Source organism: Coregonus lavaretus (genome assembly GCF_964263955.1).
Source record: "Coregonus lavaretus genome assembly, chromosome: 6".
NCBI lineage: Eukaryota > Metazoa > Chordata > Actinopteri > Salmoniformes > Salmonidae > Coregonus > Coregonus lavaretus.
This window is the reverse complement of record NC_139993.1, coordinates 4,505,109-4,529,036: the sequence shown is the minus strand read 5'-3', so window position 1 is coordinate 4,529,036 and position 23,928 is coordinate 4,505,109. Positions and strand designations below refer to the sequence as shown.

At 43.9% G+C, this 23,928-nt stretch overlaps 1 protein-coding gene across 11 annotated transcripts in view; it reads right to left on the bottom strand.

The window, feature by feature from the left end:
- LOC311131274 (trafficking kinesin-binding protein 1-like) overlaps window positions 1–23,928 on the bottom strand; it is a 58,808-nt gene that overhangs the window by 15,669 nt on the left and 19,211 nt on the right. Inside the window, exon 1 of one of the 11 annotated variants that reach the window (XM_084164152.1) lies at window positions 11,142–11,597. The exons of the other annotated variants lie outside the window; for them this stretch is intronic. Coding sequence (XP_084020278.1) covers window positions 11,142–11,307 — 166 coding nt within the window. The 5' untranslated portion in view covers window positions 11,308–11,597. Of the gene's footprint in view, window positions 1–11,141; window positions 11,598–23,928 lie in introns of those variants that run through there. 11 annotated transcript variants of the gene reach the window in all.

Here is a 23,928-nt window from a genome sequence, read left to right as displayed (position 1 = left end):
TTGCCAACAAAGGGTATATAACAAAGTATTGAGAAACTTTTGTTATTGACCAAATACTTATTTTCCACCATAATTTGCAAATAAATTCATAAAAAATCCTACAATGTGATTTTCTGGAGAAAAAAAATCTCATTTTGTCTGTCATAGTTGACGTGTACCTATGATGAGGCCTCTCTCATCTTTTTAAGTGGGAGAACTTGCACAATTGGTGGCTGACTAAATACTTTTTTTTCCCACTGTAACTGCCCGGTGGACTAGGTCATCATTGTCCTCAATGACCCACAACTATCCCCTCTCTTTCTGTGAATGACTCATGGTCAACAACAAGTTGAAAGGAAACAGACCGGGGCGCTGACCACAACATTACCATGTAGCCAGTCAGTTAGAGCTTATCCTCTTAGCCTGATCCTCATTACAGGGATAAGACCCATCTCTCTCTTTCCCTCTGATATAAATAAACCTCAGCACACGCTGCTGTTGAAAACTGTAATGAGAACAGTTAACCCTCAGAAGGAAGTTAGGCTGGATATCTATGGCCGTGATTATAGAGCGGTCTGGTTATAGACAGGTCAGTTTGTTTACTGGTTTGTGAATGGACACTGCGACCCTGTTCAGGACTGATGGGCGGGTGAATAGTGGTCATCCTGTTTGGAAGCTGAGTCATCATAGAGTTACAGTTGATGCTTTGTTCATCATAGTAATTATTATAGTGACCTAAAGAAGTGGGGCCCATGGTTTCTGTGCCAGGGCTCATCTTTGTTTCATGTTTTCTTGTGACCCTCCATATAATCAAAAATGTGTTTCTATCCAGACCAATCAGCCGGGACCAATGGATTGATTGCTCTAATTTTTTTAATGTGTATTTTTCCATATATAGACACACCCTATGTGTTTTAATAAAACTATATGCATTGAGCTTGTCTGATGCTTTAAGCTTATGGTTTGATGCCTCAAGAGGGAGCCAGAGATCTAGCTAACCAGAATTTAAAAAACGTAAGCTGACCCAACTATTCTCCTCCCGCTCCTGCTGGTTTTCACAGATTTTGCCATTACTCTCCTGAAGTTGCCGGTAATAGGCTACAATAGGAGTCGGCAACCTTTCTCATGTGGAATGCCAATTTATCTTACCATTTCTACCGATCTGTGTGCCAGTTACATTTTCGTGAAAGTTTCATTTAATTTATAATAACGTCTTCATATCTCAAAATCATTGTCATGTGGTTAATCAAAATTATATACAAATCTAAATGAAAATGATACAAACCTAAAAAGTAACTTTGATTGCCATTGCCAATATGTAAAAATAGCCTACATAAAGCCAACAAATAAAAACATTGCAGCCTGCAGGTAAAAAATATCCTGATAAAAATAAATATCCTATAAATCACATTGACTACACATGGCCTGTCTGCAACGAACTTGAAACACTGTATCAACTATTAACCCGAAACTTGCAACATTGTATAAAATATTCTGGGCCTTCAGAGTTTCCCATGCCAGTGAGCTCGGGACAGACACCGCTGTAGGCTATTTGCGCAAGGGATAAGCAGTGCTTGACTTGGGCAGGAGCTCAGCAGAGGGGAGTACAGGCACCTCAAATGTTCTATTGCTTGAGCTCCTGTTCCTCCTATAGAATATTAGCTCAAAAGTATTGTGGAGCTCCTGCACCTAAATATAAACAGCACCCAAAATGAGTACCGGAACCTATTTCAGTCCAAGTCAAGCACTGATAAGAATACTATTTTATGACTTTCCACAGGATCAGAACATGACATTTTTCCCTTTCACACTGAGTGGTTATCGAAAGCGAAAGATCTTTCAAATACATTGAGGAACTATTGTAATTCTCAATGGATGTAAAAACAGACTTCGATTGCTTGCTGTCTGAGGTGAAGAAAACATTACTTAGAGAAGCTCCACAGGTCATTAGTGGTGGTGCGTTAAGCCAATCAGAAATAATATCAGATCCCCAAATGGGCTACATTTGCACGCAGGCATCTACGCATGTGCGTCCTTACTCAACATTGACAGGAGCGCTTCAAACCAAAGACAATGACAAAATGGCAGAACTCGTAAATGTTTCTCACAAGTTTAGCATAGGTTGTGCACTCTGCAAACAATGTGTCCACTCCGACAATGAGAACAGGAAGACTGGAATAATAATATTGAATGCATTAAAATAAATTACCGTAACCAAAGTAACAAACATTGTAGATTAGAAATTATAGGAATTAACGGTAAATGTACTACTGGTGAAATATGTCATGGGGAATTGATATACACTAACAATCAAACGCAAACAATTCACACAATGAAGTTATGAAACAATGAATGTGCACAAATTGGCGGAAGAGAGCGCATTCTGGAGAGAGAAGTGCATTGTGCATCTGGGCGCATGGTCAATCCGACGTCCCTCCGGATTGCTACAAAATATGGGAGGTGCATGGCGATGCAATAAAGAGCTCGATTTGGCCTCTGCATGCCTCTGGAGGCTCCGCAATTGCGTCACACCCTCCATATGGAGCCTCCGACCACATTTTTTAATCAAGCATAAATTGGCTTTTAATCTAGGCCTCCGCAATGGATTAGTTCACTGAGATGGGCGCAAATATATATATATATATATATTGTCACGATCGTCGGGAACAGATGAGGACCAAGGCGCAGCGTTGCAGGCAAACATACTCTTTATTGAGCGAAACGCGATCAAAACAACAAAGACGGTAACGTGACAGTACACGGTCAAACACAACCAACTTGAAACAAGAACCCACCAAAACCAAAGGAAAAACCGACAGTTTAAATATGGCTCCCAATCAGAGACAACCAGCAAACAGCTGACACTCGTTGCCTCTGATTGGGAGTCACTCAGGCCAACATAGAAATAGAGAACATAGATCTACACACCCTGGCTCAACATAACAGTGTCCCCAGAGCCAGGGCGTGACAGTACCCCCCCCTAAAGGCGCGGACTCCGACCGCGCCAACTAAATACCACAGGGGAGGGACCGGGTGGGCACTCCGCCTTGGCGGCGGATCCGGCTCTGGGCCCGATCCCCACTCCCTCTCCAACCCCCCAAAGTACCCCTGGTCCGGTCTGGCCCCGCTGGCCGGAGCCGGACTGACGACACGCACCCCTGGCTTGGTGCGTGGAGCAGGAACGGACCGGACCGGGCTGACGATGCGCACCCCTGGCTTGGTGCGTGGAGTAGCAACTGGCCGGACCGGGCTGACGATACACACCCCTGGCTTGGTGCGTGGAGTAGCAACTGGCCGGACCGGGCTGACGATACACACCCCTGGCTTGGTGCGTGGAGCAGGAATGGACCGGACCGGGCTGACGATACGCACCCCTGGCTTGGTGCGTGGAGTAGCAACTGGCCGGACCGGGCTGACGATACGCACCCCTGGCTTGGTGTGTGGAGCAGGAATGGACCGGACCGGGCTGACGATGCGCACCCCTGGCTTAGTGCGTGGAGGAGGAACGGGCCGAGCCGGGCTGACGATACGCACCCCTGGCTTGGTGCGGGGAACAGGCACGGGCCGTGCTGGACTGACGACGCACACCACTGGCTTGGTGTGGAGAGCAGGAGCGGGCCGGACAGGGCTGACGAAACGCACCACAGACTTGGCGCGGGGAGCAGGAATGGGCCGGACTGGGCTGGCGACGCGCACCACAGACTTGGTGCGGAGAGCAGGAACGGGCCGGACAGGGCTGACGAAACGCACCACAGACTTGGTGCGGGGAGCAGGAACGGGCCGAGCCGGGCTGACGAGACGCACCACAGACTTGGTGCGGGGAGCAGGAATGGGCCGGACTGGGCTGACGAAGCGTACCACAGGCTCGATGCGGAGAGCAGGAACAGGCCGGACCAGGCTGGCGACGCGCACCACAGGCTCGATGCGAGGAACAGGAACAGACCGGACCGCACTGGGGACACACACCACTGGCCCTACGCAGAGATCAGGAACGGGCCCGACCGGACTGGTAACACACCCCAGTACCTCTCGCCGTGCCTCCACACTTTCCCTCTCCTCTGTGACCAGTGGCCCCCTTAACCTGGCGGCCTCCTCTGCGCACCCGCTGGACCGCTCCATCGCGGCCTCCTGCTGCCCCGTCGTCCACGACGTGAGCCCCCCCTAAAAAATTTCTGGGGGTCTCTCCTCCCCGTGGACCAGGCCTCCCTAGTTCTCGCCAGACTCTCACCCCACTGCTCCAAAGTCCAACCTCTCTGCTCTTCACTTGGCTTGGCCCAGTCGAGACTCCTACTCCACTGATCCCAGGTCCATCCTCTCTCCTCCTCACGCTGCTTGGTCCTGTCTTGGTGGGTTCTTCTGTCACGATCGTCGGGAACAGATGAGGACCAAGGCGCAGCGTTGCAGGCAAACATACTCTTTATTGAGCGAAACGCGATCAAAACAACAAAGACGGTAACGTGACAGTACACGGTCAAACACAACCAACTTGAAACAAGAACCCACCAAAACCAAAGGAAAAACCGACAGTTTAAATATGGCTCCCAATCAGAGACAACCAGCAAACAGCTGACACTCGTTGCCTCTGATTGGGAGTCACTCAGGCCAACATAGAAATAGAGAACATAGATCTACACACCCTGGCTCAACATAACAGTGTCCCCAGAGCCAGGGCGTGACATATATATATATATATATATATATATATATATATACACACACACACACAGTTGAAGTCGGAAGTTTACATACACTTAGGTTGGAGTCATTAAAACTTGTTTTTCTACCACTCCAAAAATGTATTCTTAACAAACTATAGTTTTGGCAAGTCGGATAGGACATCTACTTTGTGCATGACACAAGTAATTTTTCCAACAATTGTTTACAGACAGATTATTTCACTTATAATTCACTGTATCACAATTCCAGTAGGTCAGAAGATTACATACCCTAAATTGACTGTGCCTTTAAACAGCTTGGAAAATTCCAGAAAATGATGTCATGGCTTTCGAAGCTTCTGATAGGCTAATTGACATCATTTGAGTCAATTGGAGGTGTACCTGTGGATGTATTTCAAGGCCTACCTTCAAACTCAATGCCTCTTTGCTTGACATCATGGGAAAATCAAAAGAAATCAGCCAAGACCTCAGAAAAAACTTGTAGACCTCCACAAGTCTGGTTCATCCTTGGGAGCAATTTCCAAAATTCCTGAAGGTACCACGTTCATCTGTACAAACAATAGTACGCAAGTATAAACACCATGGGACCACGCAGCCGTCATACCGCTCAGGAAGGAGACGCGTTCTGTCTCCTAGAGATGAACGTACTTTGGTGCGAAAAGTGCTAATCAATCCCAGAACAACAGCAAAGGACCTTGTGAAGATGCTGGAGGAAACAGCTACAAAATTATCTATATCCACAGTATAACGAGTCCTATATCGACATAACCTGAAAGGCCGCTCAGCAAGGAAGAAGCCACTGCTCCAAAACCGCCATAAAAAAGCCTGACTACGGTTTGCAACTGCACATGGGGACAAAGATCATACTTTTTGGAGAAATGTCCTCTGGTCTGATGAACCAAAAATAGAACTGTTTGGCCATAATGACCATCGTTATGTTTGGAGGAAAAAGGGGGGCCTTGCAAGCCGAAGAACACCATCCCAACCGTGAAGCACGGGGGTGGCAGCATCATGCTGTGGGGGTGCTTTGCTGCAGGAGGGACTGGTGCACTTCACAAAATAGATGGAATGAGGAAGGAAAATGATGTGGATATATTGAAGCAACATCTCAAGACATCAGTCAGGAAGTTAAAGCTTGGTCACAAATGGGTCTTCCAAATGGACAATGACTCCAAGCATACTTCCAAAGTTGTTGCAAAATGGCTTAAGGACATCAAAGTCAAGGTACTGGAGTGGCCATCACAAAGCCCTGACCTCAATCCTATAGAATATTTGTGGGCAGAACTGAAAAGGCGTGTGCAAGCAAGGAGGCCTACAAACCTGACTCAGTTACACCAGCTCTGTCAGGAGGAATGGGCCAAAATTCACCCAACTTATTGTGGGAAGCCTGTGGAAGGCTTCCCAAAATGTTTGACCCAAGTTAAACAATTTAAAGGCAATGCTACCAAATACTAATTGAGTGTATTTAAACTTCTGACCCACTGGGAATGTGATGAAAGAAATAAAAACTGAAATAAATAATTCTCTCTACTATTATTCTGACATTTCACATTCTTAAAATAAAGTGGTGATCCTAACTGACCTAAAACAGGGAATTTTTACTAGGATTAAATTGCAGGAATTGTGAAAAACTGAGTTGAAATGTATTTGGCTAAGGTGTATGTAAAATTCCGACTTCAACTGTATATATATTTGTTACTGCTCGACTAAAACAATCTCGGTCGACCAACAGCCTAACGACCACACAATCGACCAGTCGACTAATTGGGGTCATCCCTACATCCTGCAGACGTAGTCTCATGCAGGTACATGCAGTAACATACCCCTTTGTTCAAATCAGCCATTCAAATCTCAGTTTAATCAAAAGCCTGGCTGGCACCAAGGAGATTTGGTACTCATCAGTACTATATGGTACATTAGAATAATTAAAGTGACGGGCAGCATTTGGCTGAAAATGGGGTGACTGTGTAACAGTAAGCATGAGCCAATTATTTAATGGAATGAAATGGTCCTGGTCCGGATCTACTGTATGCCTACAGTCATTAATCCTTTGAACCCTTTAAGAAAATAGTGTGTGTCCTTGTTTAGAGGTGATGGGGGTCTACAGTGTGGAAAAATAGATATAGGGAGAGAAAGAAAGAAAAGAGAGAGATGGAGGGAGAGAAACAGAGAAAGAGAGAATGAAAGGAAAGGAGAGAGCGAGAAAGAGAGAGAGAAAGAGCGAGAGAAAGAGAAATAACATCTTGTTTTAGCATACTGAGACCAGTCCACAGCAGCGGGTGGTGGTTGAGTAGGAGCCAACGGCTTCCTACAGCACTGGGCACGGGCACTGGCAGACTGCAGCTACAGTGCCAACCTAACCCCTGCAACAGACAGAGCTGGTGCTTATGCACCAAAAGAAGATGCTGCCCGTATTGCATAAGTTCAAGTGCAAATAATACATTGCAGTTCTTTTGTTTATCGTTGAGTCTACAATGGTACTTTCCTACAGTACAGTATATCATAAAGATAAACCCTAATTGTGTTCTTTATGAAGATTAACATTCTGTAAAATACCCTGGAATACCCTAATCTGGACAGTCAGTCCGATCAGGTAGCCTACCATTTTCAATGGTAGAGCAGAGCAAGAGTGACCATAAGTAAGTATAGCTTCCTAAAACACTGCTGTCCTAACTGCTAATGTACCCATCTGGAACTACAATTAAAATAGCTTACTCCATAGAACAAAGGCTAATTTTCTAATATGGCTAGGCCTACTACAATTAAAGTAGCTTCCTATTACAAATAATAATTATAAATCGGGTCACTACAATTGAAATAGCTCTATCCATGTAACAATTCCTAATTGTACTATTATCAAAATAGATTCATCCATAGAACAAAGGCTAACAAGCTAACTGGCTAACTTCCTGCAAATCCAATGGTTACATGATAATTTACTGGAAGTACATACTTATGCTAATGCTAAATCCCCATTTAGCTTCCCCAATAGCTTCTCAATCTTTACAAGCTCAAGTTATCCTTTTTGTATTTAGGCTAAAACAACATTATAAACTGGACTACTTTCCAGACAAGAAAAGGGTATTTAATACAGACACACTGCAGACAGAACATTGTGTTGGATTATCGAGAAGAACTAATGCTGAATTTGTAGCTGTCAACTTATTTTCTTAATTTCTTTTCACAGTGCCAAGCTTTATTGATTTCTTTGTAAAGAAAATATTTCAAGAATGATGGCATCTGAGAGGACTATCCCTTTAAAAGCTATGCCACAGTACAGTACAGTAGTTGACTGTCTGTGAGCAATTCATATTGTACTATATTACCATCTAAGACCACGCTATAGATAGCGCAGATGGTCTCAAGGGGCTCTTTGACCGAGGGATTTCCTAGCTCACTGTACCCTAACCGAGAGGATTCAGAGTGGATCCTGTACAGTACACAGGAGCCTACAGGATCAATAGGGATCCATAGGGATCAAACCCACAAGCTCAACTCTGTCCTCTGTCAGTCTGATTCTCGCATCACTACAGACGTTATCATAAGCCTTTCTCCCGATCCTCTTGGGACGTCCATTCTGAGGTATTAGGCTACTAATACAGGACAGGCCATTGTATCTGCCTGGGACAGGTTGCAGAAACCTGCATGTGACATCACAATACCTCCGTCTTCCTGCCCTGATCCGTTTAGCTGTGTGGTGCAGGGGTCAGGGAGAATGAGACAGCCAGTACACCAATGTCCTGCCTAGTGGGTCATTGAGGCCTACTATGAGTGCTTTAAGGAGGTATAGCATTAAAGCGCCAGTGAATCTCAAGATTAAACTTGGGTCTATAACCATTAAAACCCAATTGACTATTTGGTATGAAATATTAGACCTCTACATAATATATGAAATATATTAGACCTCATCAAATATATCCGGCCTCTAGCTATACATAATTTATGATTACATCATTAGCCTAGTTAATTCCACGTAATACTAAATGACGACAAGGGAGATAAGAAAGCATAATTTGTGGCAGGAACTGCACCCAGGTTAAAGTTTCAGCCTGTCTGTGGTGTAGGCAGCCCTGAGGACATCATCATCAAATCCCTTGCGTACATTCCCTTGAGTAGCAGTGCCTACAGTTTACAGCTGTACTGTATTTGTGTCATGAAATATTATAATTCATCCAATTTTATTTAGCCATTGTGTAACAGTCATCTAAAGCCAGAGATTTTCTAGAAAAGTCTGTTCGTTTTCTGGATCTGCGCCAGCATCTATGCCAGTGTCGCAGTATACTGACAGAAAAGGTGCCAGCCAGCACGCTGCCCGTTCAGACAAAGGACCAAATGGAGGCTGAAAAGAAAGACATACTCTAGCTAAAATAGGGTGCTTCTTAACTATATATATATGTGTGTGTGTGTGTGTGTGTGTGTGTGTGTCAAAGCAGGGTGCCCCTTTTATCTGCAAGTCAAACCCTTGATATTGTACAATCATTTCTGATTGATATTGCAATGAATCGATCTAGAATATTCTGAGGTATAATGAATCATCTGCCGTATTCTTATTTCATATACTCAGTATTATACTGTAGTAGTCTCAGTATTATACACTCGTTGGCCAGTTTATTAGGTACACCCATCTAGTACCGAGTCAAACCCACATTTGCCTCCAGAACAGCCTGAATTCTTCGGGGCATAGACATTTTGCTCAGTTGGTATCAAGGGACCTAACGCGTGCCAGGAAAACATTCCCTACACCATTACACCACCAGCCTGTACCGTTGACACCAGGCAGGATGAGGTAATGGACTCATGCTGCTTATGCCAAATTCTGACTCTGCCATCAGCATGACACAACAGGAACCGGGATTCGTCAGACCAGGCAATGTTTTTCCACTCCTCAATTGTTCAGTGTCGGTGATCGCGTGCCCACTGGAGCCGCTGCTTCTTCTTTTTACCTGATAGGAGTGGAACCCGATGTGGTCGTCTGCTGTAATAGCCCATCCGTGACAAGGACCGACGAGTTGTGCGTTCCGAGATACTGGAACCGGCACGCTTCGCACCACGCTCAAAGTTGCTTAGATCACTAGTTTTGTCCATTCTAACATTCAATCGATCAGTAACTGAATGCCTCGATGCCTGCTTTATATAGCAAGCCACGGCCACGTGACTCACTATCTGTAGGAGAGAACCATTTTCATGAACGGGGAGGTGTACCTAATAAACTGTGTATATTATACTGTAACCCAGCAAATGGAGTATTGCTAGAGGCACTGAGTGAAGACAATTAACTAGCGTGTGAATCTAGGGCATCATCATGACACCTGCCACATTGAAGGACCATAACAGAACAGCATGGTTGGGACCAGCTTGTCATTTCACCATTTAATTAATTTAGGGCATGAATTGAAAATTCTATTAAATGCCCACTGAAACAATGATCAATTATGGACAATTACCCAATTCAAACATGAGGGGTTGATTCAATTGAGTTAAGATGATATGATAGATCTCATCTTTACAAAACATCATTCTCATCAGGGCAAATGGACAGTTCTAGAACATACCCATTGGGCAAAAACTGGTTGAATCAACATTGTTTCTCGTCATTTCAACCCCAAAAAATCTATGTGATGTCGTTGAATCAACGTTGAAAACTAATTGGATTTGCAAAAAGCCATCAGCGTAAGGCATTTTGACACCCAACTTATAACCTAAAATCCAATAACATGGTGAAATGTATTCAAGTTGAATACACGTTAGTTGACAACTTAACCAAAGGTAAATCAAAACTAGATGTTGAACTGACGTCTGTGCCCAGTGGATAGCCAGTACTAGTTTTTGACCTTCATAGAGTCCTAAAAGTCCACAACCTTTTCCAGCCAGTCTGTCTACTGCAGCCCAAAGTCAATGACACTCAAAGGCACAGAGACAATACACCACAGAGAACACTGCTGCTGCTGCTGCTGGAAAACACACAGACTGCTGCTAAGAACACACACTCTGGCACAGTGACCTTCACACTCTATGGGGAGAAATGCAAGATCAGTATATCTGGCAGCCCGTGTACACTGGAGGTAAGTTATACATTTGGCATTTGTGAGTTCAATATCTCAAAGGTAGAGACAAAGATCAGACTTCAGATGTTCATATACACACACGTAGCCAGTCAATAACCTAACCATGTGTTACTGTATGTGAATGAAATCACAGCTGAATGAAATCACTCATACAACAAAGAATCCATGCATAAGCACCTTCACAGCCATACCATCACTCACTTAGCTTGACTGTAAGCTGCACAGATTCTACAGTATGTTTACACCACAGCAACACTGCCTATAAAGCTGATCTATGGCTGCAGAATCAGCCTGATTGCCTGCAACCACCTCACTCCCTCCTTTGCCCTTTCTCTCATCCTCCTCCACTGCTCCCTCCATCCTTGCTCCTCTCTCAATCGCTCTCTTTTCTATGTCTCTCGCCCTCCCTTTACTCCCTCACCTTGCATCAGTTCCCTGCACAGAGTCTCCTTATTGTGTTGCTTTTCTCCCTCCTCCACCTCCTCTTCTTCCTCCTCCTGGCTCCCGTGGCCGCTCTCCTTCTCTTCCTCCTCGGAAGCAGAGGAACTCCACACCTCCACGGTGACCGGACAGAAGCCTTCTTCCATCCCTCCTTCCGTTATATTGTTCTTTTTATTCTCTCTCTTCACTAACTCTCTTTTGTTCCCTGCTTCAGCTCTATGCTCATTCCAATAAGCCGATGCTCTGTTGCGTGTTCAAAACAGTACCTGTGTCTGTGTGGGTGTGTGTTAAGTGTGTGAGAGGAGACTGAGCTGTCCTTGGTGTTAATATGTAATCCCTCTGACTGGGAGGTCCTTCTGTCCTCACCCTTCTGCTTATATCGACCTGGCCACACTGGACTGTGGGAGCGCAGAAAGAGGAGGAGGAGGGGTGTCGGAGGTAGCTTGAGATCAGAACGACGCATAAAAGCTCAAATAGATCATACATAATTTTGCCTATGAACTATACATATAGAAATGTAAGGCTTTAATATAAAACACGATACAAATTATAATCTGGTTCAGCAAGAGAATGCACTTAGTCCCTGAACCCCCGTGAGGCAGAGTGAGATGGTACGTTCCAGCCAAGGCCATGACTGTTGTCTTCCTGCACACGTACTATTGGTGCAGACTGAGCCACACCCACTTCTAGAGGGAGAGGGATGCAACACTGATACTGTACACACAGACTGAGATTATGAGCGGACTGTTGATGTTTGTGTGAACTGTTGCTGTTTGTGTGGAGAGGGAAAGTGATATATGAATTGATGTCAAGCTGGGTTTTCAGCTGGCCAGCGCCTCTTGATTTAGTGAGCTCTTTAGTATATTAGCACTGCGCAATCCTCACATGCACAGTAAAATAATGCAAACACAATTGTTCCTCAATTCTCAACGCAAATACATTTTATTAATTAATTCACATGAACTGTGAATGTACAAACTGGAGAGATGCCCATTGTTTTCATGTTTTCCAATTAATGGTCTGTATTGACTGAGTTAAAATAAAGTCATCCCAAAGTACTAAAGCTGCTTATTTCACATCAACTGATACGTTTCAAAACAATATATCAGATATATGCCAGGTATGCTTTATTGACATATAACAACTTAGTACAGGGAAAAACACACCCCAGAAGTCTAGCCTTCATCACCACCAACCATCATCATCACTTCATCCACCCAGTGCCCTCCCTGTTGCTACCCTGGCACTCAAGTGTCCTCTCCCAATCAAATATTAACCTCCCCCTCATAAATGTTTCACCCGCAGGCGGCTTCTTTCAGGTCAGGTACGGCACACAGGGGGCGGCTGGGAGTGGCGGGTACTTTCACCGTCTCCCCCTTCTCTTCTCTTTTCTCTCTTTACACCCCCCTGTCCCGTTTCATCCCCCTATCCACTTCGCTTTCCTACCAGGGTTGTGTAACCGGCGCCCCAACACAACACATTAGCCAGGCAGGACAAAATGGAGGCTAAAGAAGGCTACATTACAGAATATACAGTGTGTCAGGCCCTTTGTCTCCAATAAAAAGAGCACAGACACAAAGCTCATTAAAACCCTTGTAGCAGTAAAGTTTGGTAACATTTCCCTCACATTATCTATGACAAACCTGACGTTTTTGCATAAGCATGACATAACAGATACCATAAGCACTAAGCAGTCATAATTAGCTGACTGACTTGACACAGTCAAGACTATGCTAGCCTAACCATTGTTAGCGTGCATAAAATAGCACTGCAAGCAACCTGACACTGTTATACTGACATAAAATGATGACTTATTTAATACTATGCTAATAACAGTGGAACGATCAAGTAAAGTGTTACCAAGAGCTACTACACTGATTAATGGACAAATCAATTCTGACTCTGCAGATATGGACAAAAACATAAGTTCCTAGTCAATTTTCACACAAAAAAACCACTTTGAACTGATATAACTTCCTTGCAATCAACAAACGGAGAGCAATTCACGGTTCAATATTTGACTAAGGTGAAATAACACACCCTTAGGAGGTCGATGGCCAAATAGTTTCATGGGCGGCTACGGGTTCAGTGGAAACACAGTCAGAGCAAAACAACACCATAAGCTCCATATCACTGATCAGATAAAGAGAGATTGATCCAGTCTAAAGTACCCTATAAAGTGGCAACATACACTCCCGTTAAAAAGTTGTAGAACACCTATTCATTCAAGGAGTTTTCTTTATTTTTACTATTTTCTACATTGTAGAATAATAGTGAAGACATCAAAACTATGAAATAACATGTAGTAACCAATAAAGTGTTAAGCAAATCAAAATATATGTTATATTTGAGATTCTTCCAATAGCCACCCTTTGCCTTGATGACAGCTATGCACACTCGTGGCATTCTCTCAACCAGCTTCACCTGGAATGCATTTTCAACAGTCTTGAAGGAGTTCCCACATATGCTAAGCACTTGTTCGCTGCTTTTCCTTCACTCTGCTGTCTGACTCATCCCAAACCATCTCAATTTGGTTGAGGTCAGAGGATTGTGGAGAACAGGTCATCTGATGCAGCACACCATCACTCTCCTTCTTGGTAAAATAGCCCTTACACAGCCTGGAGGTGTGTTGTGTCATTGTCTATACTCCCGAGTGGCACAGTGGTCTAAGGCACTGCATCGCAGTGCTAGCTGTGCCACTAGAGATCCTGGTTCGAGTCCAGACTCTGTCGCAGCCGGCCTCAACCGGGAGACCCATGGGCGGCGCACAATTGGTCCAGCGTCGTCCAAGGTAGGGGAGGGTTTGGCCGGCAGGGATGTGGGATGCATTCACTAACTGTAAGTCGCTCTGGATAAGAGCGTCTGCTAAATGACTAAAATGTAAAATGTAATTGTCCTGTTGAAAAACAAATGATAGTCCAACTAAGCCCAAACCAGATGGGATGGCGTATCACTGCAGAATGCTGTAGTAGCCATGCTGGTTAAGTGTATAAATACATCACAGACAGTGTCACCAGCAAAGCACCCCCACACCATAACACCTCCTCCTCCATGCTTTACGATGGGAAATACACATGCGGAGATCATCCGTTCACCCACACCGCGTCGCACAAAGACACAGCGGTTGGAACCAAAAATCTCAAATTTGGACTCCAAACCAAAGGACAAATGTCCACCAATCTAATGTCCATTGCTCGTGTTTCTTGGCCCAAGCAAGTCTCTTCTTCTTATTGGTGTCCTTTAGTAGTGGTTTCTTTGCAGCAATTCGACCATGAAGGCCTGATTCACACAGTCTCCTCTGAACAGTTGATGTTGAGATGTGTCTGTAACTTGAACTCAGTGAAGCATTTATTTGGGCTGCAATTTCTGAGGCTGATAACTCTAATGAACTTATCCTCTGCAGCAGAGGTAACTCTGGGTCTTCCATTCTTGTGGCGGTCCTTATGAGAGCCAGTTTCATCATAGCGCTTGATGGTTTTCGCGATTGCACTTGAAGAAACTTTAAAAGTTCCTGAAATTTCCCAGATTGACTTACCTTCATGTCATAAAGCAGGGCACTTAACCCTAATTGCTCCTGTAAGTCGCTCTGGATAAGAGCGTCTGCTAAATGAATAAAATGTAAATGTAAATGTAATAAAGTAATGATGGACTGTCGTTTCTCTTTGCTTATTTGAGCTGTTCTTGCCATAATATGGACTTGGTCTTTTACCAAATAGGGCTATCTTCTGTATACCCCTCCTACCTTGTCACAACACGCATTAAGAAGGAAAGAAATTCCACAAATTAACTTTTAAGAAGGCACACCTGTTAATTGAAATGCATTCCAGGTGACTAACTCATGAAGCTGGTTGAGAGAATGCCAAGAGTGTGCAAAGCTGTCATCAAGGCAAAGGGTGGCTATTTGAAAAATCTCAAATATAAAATATATTTTGATTTGTTTAACACTTTTTTGGTTACCACATGATTCCATATGTGTTATTTCATAGTTTTGATGTCTTCACTATTATTCTACAATGTAGAAAATAGTGAAAATATAGAAAAACCATTGAATGAGTAGGTGTTCTAAACCTTTGACCGGTTGTGTAGCTAGATATGCATTGATCAACAACGACATATGAAGAGTGGAATCAGTCACGTTCTGCTCTTAGAAGTGGTCAGCCGTCCAGTGCAATGGCAAAACACAAAGGCTGCACCTGAAATGCCACCCTACTCCCTGTCTAGTGCACTACTTCTGAACAGAGCCCGGGTCAAAAGTAGTGTACTACATAGGGAATAGGATGTCATTTCAGACGCATCCAGAGATCCAGTTTATCATAGGGGTTAGCTCCATTTCAGGTGTATTTATTAACATGGGCATCCACCCATATCCCTGCAGCAATTAGGTTAAGACTGTAAGCTGTACCGGTTTTTTAAAGCAACAGAGCCAGACACAAAGGATTACTTATTAATAAGTCTATAACTGGAATGAAGTTGAATCTTTTAAAAGGCTGGCAGAGACGGAGAGAGAGTCTTTGAGACGGAAAGAAGAAGACAGAAGGTGCATGAAAGAACAGAGAAAGGGAGTAGAGAAACATCCTGAATTGTTATAAAGGAGACAGCTAGAGGAGGGTAGAAAGTGAGAGAAGTGGGGAATTGGTCAACCCACAGATGGAACAGAGAGCAAAACCAGGAGGGAGGGAGAGATTCAGATCAGAACAGGTGTGCACCAAGGTAGATTGCCAGAAGAGAGACACCCAAATAAGAGATGCACAGAAGTTTAGGGCACATGCCGCCTGCTCAGTATCTAATGTCAACAGAGGACCAGGTACAGTGGGGGAAAAAAGTATTTGATCCCCTGCTGATTTTGTACGTTTGCCCACTGACAAAGACATGATCAGTCTATAATTTTTATGGTAGGTTTATTTGAACAGTGAGAGACAGAATAACAACAACAAAATCCAGAAAAACGCATGTCAAAAATGTTATAAATTGATTTGCATTTTAATGAGGGAAATAAGTATTTGACACCTCTGCAAAACATGACTTAGTACTTGGTGGCAAAACCCTTGTTGGCAATCACAGAGGTCAGACGTTTCTTGTAGTTGGCCACCAGGTTTGCACACATCTTAGGAGGGATTTTGTCCCACTCCTCTTTGCAGATCTTCTCCAAGTCATTAAGGTTTCGAGGCTGACGTTTGGCAACTCGAACCTTCAGCTCCCTCCACATATTTTCTATGGGATTAAGGTCTGGAGACTGGCTAGGCCACTCCAGGACCTTTATGTGCTTCTTTTTGAGCCACTCCTTTGTTGCCTTGGCCATGTGTTTTGGGTCATTGTCATGCTGGAATACCCATCCACGACCCATTTTCAATACCCTGGCTGAGGGAAGGAGGTTCTCACACAAGATTTGACGGTACATGGCCCCGTCCATCGTCCCTTTGATGCGGTGAAGTTGTCCTGTCCCCTTAGAAGAAAAACACCCCCAAAGCATAATGTTTCCACCTCCATGTTTGACGGTGGGGATGGTGTTCTTGGGGTCATAGGCAGCATTCCTCCTCCTCCAAACACGGCAAGTTGAGTTGAGGCCAAAGAGCTCGATTTTGGTCTCATCTGACCACAACACTTTCACCCAGTATATGTGTTTTCTTGAGCAGGGGGACATTGCGGGCGCTGCAGGATTTCAGTCCTTCACAGCGTAGTGTGTTATCAATTGTTTTCTTGGTGACTATGGTCCCAGCTGCCTTGAGATCATTGACAAGATCCTCCCGTGTAGTTCTGGGCTGATTCCTCACCGTTCTCATGATCATTGCAACTCCACGAGGTGAGATCTTGCATGGAGCCCCAGGCCGAGGCAGATTGACAGTTATTTTGTGTTTCTTCCATTTGCGAATAATCGCACCAACTGTTGTCACCTTCTCACCAAGCTGCTTGGCGATGGTCTTGTAGCCCATTCCAGCCTTGTGTAGGTCTACAATCTTGTCCCTGACATCCTTAGAGAGCTCTTTGGTCTTCGCCATGGTGGAGAGTTTGGAATCTGATTGATTGATTGCTTCTGTGGACAGGTGTCTTTTATACAGGTAACAAACTCCCTTTAAGAGTGTGCTCCTAATCTCTGCTCGTTACCTGTATAAAAGACACCTGGGAGCCAGAAATCTTTCTGACTGCGAGGGGGTCAAAAACTTATTTCCCTCATTAAAATGCAAATCAATTGATAACATTTTTTACATGCGTTTTTCTGGATTTTGTTGTTGTTATTCTGTCGCTCACTGTGCAAATAAACCTACCATTCAAATTATAGACTGATCATTTCTTTGTCAGTGGGCAAACGTACAAAGTCAGCAGGGGATCAAATACTTTTTTCCCTCACTGTATAAGACACAGCTGTGTGTCGGCTGACTGGCTGTGTACAGTCGTGGTCAAAAGTTTTGAGAATGACACAAGTATTGGTCTTAACAAAGTTCGCTGCTTCAGTGTTATGAGATATTTTTGTCAGATGTTACTATGGTATACTGTAGTATAATTACAAGCATTCCATAAGTGTCAAAGGCTTTTATTGACAATTACATTAAGTTTATGCAAAGATTCAATATTTGCAGTGTTGACCCTTCTTTTTCAAGACCTCTGCAATCCGCCCTGGCATGCTGTCAATTAACTTCTGGGCCACATCCTGACTGATGGCAGCCCATTCTTGCATAATCAATGCATGGAGTATGTCAGAATTTGTGGGGTTTTGTTTGTCCACCCGCCTCTTGAGGATCGACCACAAGTTCTCAAGTCTGGGGAGTTTCCTGGCCATGGACCCAAAATGTTGATGTTTTGTTCCCCGAGCCACTCAGTTATCACTTTTGCCTTATGGCAAGGTGCTCCATCATGCTGGAAAAGGCATTGGTCGTCACCAAACTGTTCTTGGATGGTTGGTAGAAGTTGCTCTCGGAGGATGTGTTGGTACCATTCTTTATTCATGGCTGTGTTCTAACGCAAAATTGTGAGTGAGCCCACTCCCTTGGCTGAGAAGCAACCTCACACATGAATGGTCTCAGGATGCTTTACTGTTGGCATGACACAGGACTGATGGTAGCGCTCACCTTGTCTTCTCCAGACAAGGTGTTTTCCGGATGCCCCAAACAATCAGAAAGGGGATTCATCAGAGAAAATGACATTACCCCAGTCCTCAGCAGTCCAATCCCTGTGCCTTTTGCAGAATATCAGTCTGTCCCTGATGTTTTTCCTGGAGAGAAGTGGCTTCTTTGCTGCCCTTCTTGACACCAGGCCATCCTCCAAAAGTCTTCGCCTCACTGTGCGTGCAGATGCACTCACACCTGCCTGCTGCCATTCCTGAGCAAGCTCTGCACTGGTGGTGCCCCGATTCCGCAGCTGAATCAACTTTAGGAGACGGTCCTGGCGCTTGCTGGACTTTCTTGGGCGCCCTGAAGCCTTCTTCACAACAATTGAACCTCTCTCCTTGAAGTTCTTGATGATACGATAAATGGTTGATTTAGGTGCAATCTTACTAGCGGCAATATCCTTGCCTGTGAAGCCCTTTTTGTGCAAAGCAATGATAACGGCACGTGTTTCCTTGCAGGTAACCATGGTTAACAGAGGAAGAACAATGATTTCAAGTACCACCCTCCTTTTAAACTTCCAGTCTGTTATTCTAACTCAATCAGCATGACAGGGTGATCTCCACCTTGTCCTCGTCAACACTCTCACCTGTGTTAACGAGAGAATCACTGACATGATGGCAGCTGGTCCTTTTGTGGCAGGGCTGAAATTAAGAGGAAATGTTTTTTGGGGATTACGTTCATTTTCATGGCAAAGAGAGACTTTGCAATTAATTGCAATTCATCTGATCACTCTTCATGACATTCTGGAGTATATGCAAATTGCCATCATCAAAACTGAGGCAGCAGACTTTGTGAAAATTAGTATTTGTGTCATTCTCAAAACGTTTGACCACGACTGTACCTGTCTGTCCTGTGCTCTGCAAAGAAAATGGAGTGGAAGGAGGTTACAGCCTATCCTGCCTTTTGGGGGAGTAAGCCATGCAATCCTATAGGACATCGCAACTCTGGCACTGACTGTACCCCCAGTAAAAAATCTGCTTGAATGAAAGGAGAGTACAGTCTACCCTGCCTTATGGGGGATTATTCTCACTATCTTATTGGAATCTGGCAACCCTAGTATCCCTGGCACTGTACCCCCAGTTACGATCGGCTTGAGTAAAGGAGAGTACAGTCTATCCTGTCTTACATGCAATCCTATGGGAACCAACATGGCAACGTACCCCTAGTCACGACGGCTAGAGTGTAGGGCCGGGACAATACCAGTATCACGATACTTGTTAGTATTGTGGCAAGGAAACAAAACACAAAGCAAATTTAACTTCTTTAGGAAAACAGCCCTAATGTTATTATGTTGTCATCCAGAGTCACATGTATTTATTTTCCAAGCTATAGTACACAATATTTTACATACACCAGGTTTTTAAATATTGCGATACTGGTATCGTCCCAGCCCTACATGAGTGAAAGGACGATATAGCCTATCCTGCCTAATGGGGTAGTTAGCCATGCAATCTTAGCAACCCTAGAACCGCACCGATGAGGTCAGAAGTTGAAAACATTCAACTAACACTGAGGTTAACACCAATTCAGACTTCTGTGCCAATGTGAAGTGAATGTCAACAGGTGAAATCCGGTCGCTGTGCCCAACTCAAGCTCTGTATGCTTTCCTAATAACATAGACTGCATCAGATACAAGAAAATGCCATCTTTGTTAATATCACACAGTCAGAAAAGACTGGCATATCGTCTGTTTAGCAGGCGCCCACTTGTTTTGTTTTGCGAATGCACGGCAACGTATATTTTAATTTATTCAGCCTTTGTCACCAGGCTGTCCCATTGAGGTAAAATAAACAGGGGAGACCTGGCCAAAATGTTCAACCAATCTAAAACCTCTGTCTATATTTGAGACCATCGACTTGCTTTCACATTAACCTCTTCAGGATGTCGCTCAAAAAATGACACCAAAGGCCACAAATACACACTGTTTAAACAGCAAACCCAATCTCTGAGCTTCAACCTGTCACCTTTCTGACACCTCTCTGGTCTAGACTATGCTCACAAAGATATCTTTAAAATGTACACTACTGATGGGTTGCTAGGACGACCAAGTCCAACAGAGTGACGAGAGTACAGTCAGTGTCGCCGTGGCGTCGGAAGAGCAGTCAGTGCTCGGGGCCAAGCCCTTTGTAAAGGCTACTGGTAAAGTCTGTTCTGGACTAGAGGTGCAGAAGGAAACTGATTATAGCTAAGAGGCTAATCAGTTTAGTGGCATTTGGCATCTGTGGCCCCAAGCATCAAGAGAAGGAACGGGGCTAGAGGATTAGACACCTCCCGTAAAGTCACCAGAGGGGGGTTGGGGCTTCTGTCAGTTCCTCTACTAAACAGACCATACATACATACATACATACATACATACATACATACATAGATACGTGGACTACTGTACAGTATTGATAAATGGAGATTCTGATATTATAGTGACCCTTTAAGGTGATTATGACAGTGGAGTAGCATTGTAATAGTCAGTAGCATGATCATGTTGAGTGTTGGATTTGGGTAAACTCAGTTATGTTGAGGGATACAGTATGCAGGCTTCCATGTACCGAATCAATTGTTTCTTCCTAGAATCTTGTGACTATGATCAATTCCACCCATATCTATCTCTAGCTCATATTTTAGCATTTACATTTATCACATGACCCCATTAAAACAATCACAATATTGTTGAAAAAAACATTTACAAATCTCATTAGATTTGTTTTTCCACGTCTACGTAGGATAGTCAAGGGAAAACACTTTGTTGAAAGGACAATTGAAACAGATAAAATCTTCAGCCAGACCTTAACTCTGATTCTGCGTCAGACTGATGTGAAGAATGTTCACCTCAGATTTAGAGTTGAAGATAAACTAGCAGGGGTTGACCATGGTCATTATCTACAGTACTTCCTGTTGGCAACGTGCCACCAACCAAACCCTTTGGACCCATACCACACCATCCAACTCCAATCATTTATTCACCACTACTGTGTGATTCTATTATGAGGGTGTTTTCAAGTGTGACTTGAGATGTAATTTTAAACACACCAGGATAAATTGGTCCAATATCAGATATATTATTGCAGCCCATATTGCTACTTATTCACAATCAATGTCTTCTCTTGCGGACACTACTAATGCATACACTGTGTATTGAGATAGTCCACAAGCTCTTTAGATCCACACCATATGGATGGCCTGATAATGGCAAAAGAGAGAGAGATTATCACATCAATGTTATACTATAAAGTCCAGTGATTAAAGGATATGTGTAATCTGTGTACACGTTTCCATTGACCAATTACAAAGCAAACGTGAGGGGTCAATTCACAGTAGGACTTTAAGATGGAATTGCTGTAGGCTAAAACATTGCCTATAAAACACTAGAGTGGGCTATTCAATTCCGGTCCTGGAGGGCAGAAACATTTCTGTTTTTTTTTTCTACCTGGTAGTTAATTGCACTCACCTGGTGTCCTAAATCTGAATTAGTCCCTGATTAGAACGAGATAATGCAAAACAGAAGTGTTTCAGCCCTCCAGGACTGGAATTGAATAGCCCTGCGACATTCAGTACATATTCAACTGAGGAATAAGTCATGTACTGACCTCATTTTACCAGGATAGGACACTAGATAGTGGATAACATGTTCTCAAACCTGAAATATAAGACATGCCTCCACAGGGGTACCTGCAATAGCTTTGGGAGTAGGCAGCCCTGTTCCTGAGTGCCGCAGGTATAGTACATCAAGTTGTGTATTTCTAAGCATCAGTTCCCGTAAGGGCTGAAAGTAGAACAAATATCTTCCCGGTACGGGACCTCCTATATGTGCATGCATTTGTGTGTGTCCCAAAAAGATATATGGGCCTAAACATACAATTAAATATATAATCCCCATCAATTCAATATGATCTTTGTGGGCCTAGTCGTTAAAGATTTATAATTTTACTTTTTAAATGTATTACCTTTCATTGTGGCATAAACACAACCAGTCATGATGTTTTGATCTGATTGTCAAACAATGACTTCAAAGCTGGGTTGGATTAAGAAATCATAAGCCCCGGGGCTTTTTGGGAAAAATTTATGAGGCATACAAAGTACAGTGCATTCGTGTGGTGCCAGGACAACAACCTCTCCCTCAACGTGACCAAGACAAAGGAGATGATTGTGGACTACAGGAAAAAAAAGAGGACTGAGCACGCCCCCATTCTCATCGACGGGGCTGTAGTGGAACAGGTTGAGAGCTTCAAGTTCCTTGGTGTCCACATCACCAACGAACTATCATGGTCCAAACACACCAAGACAGTCGGGAAGAGGGCACGACAAAGCCTATTCCCCCTCAGGAGACTAAAAAGATTTGGCATGGGTCCTCAGATCCTCAAAAAATTCTACAGCTGCACCATCGAGAGCATCCTGACTGGTTGCATCACCGCCTGGTATGGCAACTGCTTGGCCTCTGACCGCAAGGCACTACAGAGGGTAGTGCGTACGGCCCAGTACATCACTGGGGTAAAGCTCCCTGCCATCCAGGACCTCTATACCAGGCGGTGTCAGAGGAAGGCCCTCAAAATTGTCAAAGACTCCAGCCACCCTAGTCATAGACTGTTCTCTCTGCTACCGCACGGCAAGCGGTACCGGAGTGCCAAGTCTAGGTCCAAAAGACTTCTCAACAGCTTCTACCCCCAAGCCATAAGACTCCTGAACAGCTAATCATGGCTACCCGGACTATTTGCACTGCCCCCCCACCCCATCCTTTTTACGCTGCTGCTACTCTGTTAAGTATTTATGCATAGTCACTTTAACTCTACCCACATGTACATATTACCTCAACTACCTCAACTAGCCGGTGCCCCCGCACATTGACTCTGCAACGGTACCCCCCTGTATATATAGCCTCCCTACTGTCACTTTATTTTACTGTATATATAGCCTCCCTACTGTCACTTTATTTTACTTCTGCTCTTTTTTTCTCAACACTTTTTTGGTTGTTGTTTTATTCTTACTTTTTTTGTTTAAAATAAATGCACTGTTGGTTAAGGGCTGTAAGTAAGCATTTCACTGTAATGTCTGCACCTGTTGTATTCGGCGCATGTGACCAATAAAATTTGATTTGATTTGATTTGATTTGATTTGATTTTTGGGAAAAATTTATGAGGCATACAAAGTACAGTGCATTCGGAAAGTATTCAGACCCCTTGACTTTTTCCACATTTTGTAATGTTACAGCCTTATTCTAAAATAGATTAAATTGGGTTTTTTCCCTCAACAAACGACACACAATACCCCATAATGACAAAGCAAAAAATGTTTTTTAGAAAATGTTGCAAATGTATATATAAAAAAACGAAATATTACATTTACATAAGTATTCAGACCATTTAGTCTGTTGAAGCACCTTTGGCAGCGATTACAGCCTTGAGTCTTCTTGGGTATGACACTACAAGCTTGACACACCTGTACTTGGGTAGTTTCTCCCATTCTTCTCTGCAGATCCACTCAAGCTCTGTCAGATTGGATGGGGAGCATTGCTGCACAGCTATTTTCAGATCTCTCCAGAGATGTTCGATCGGGTTCAAGTCCGGGCTCTGACTGTGCCACTCAAGGACATTCAGAGACTTGTCCCGAAGCCACTCCTGCGTTGTCTTGGCTGTGTGCTTAGGATCGTTGTCCTGTTGGAAAGTGAACCTTCGC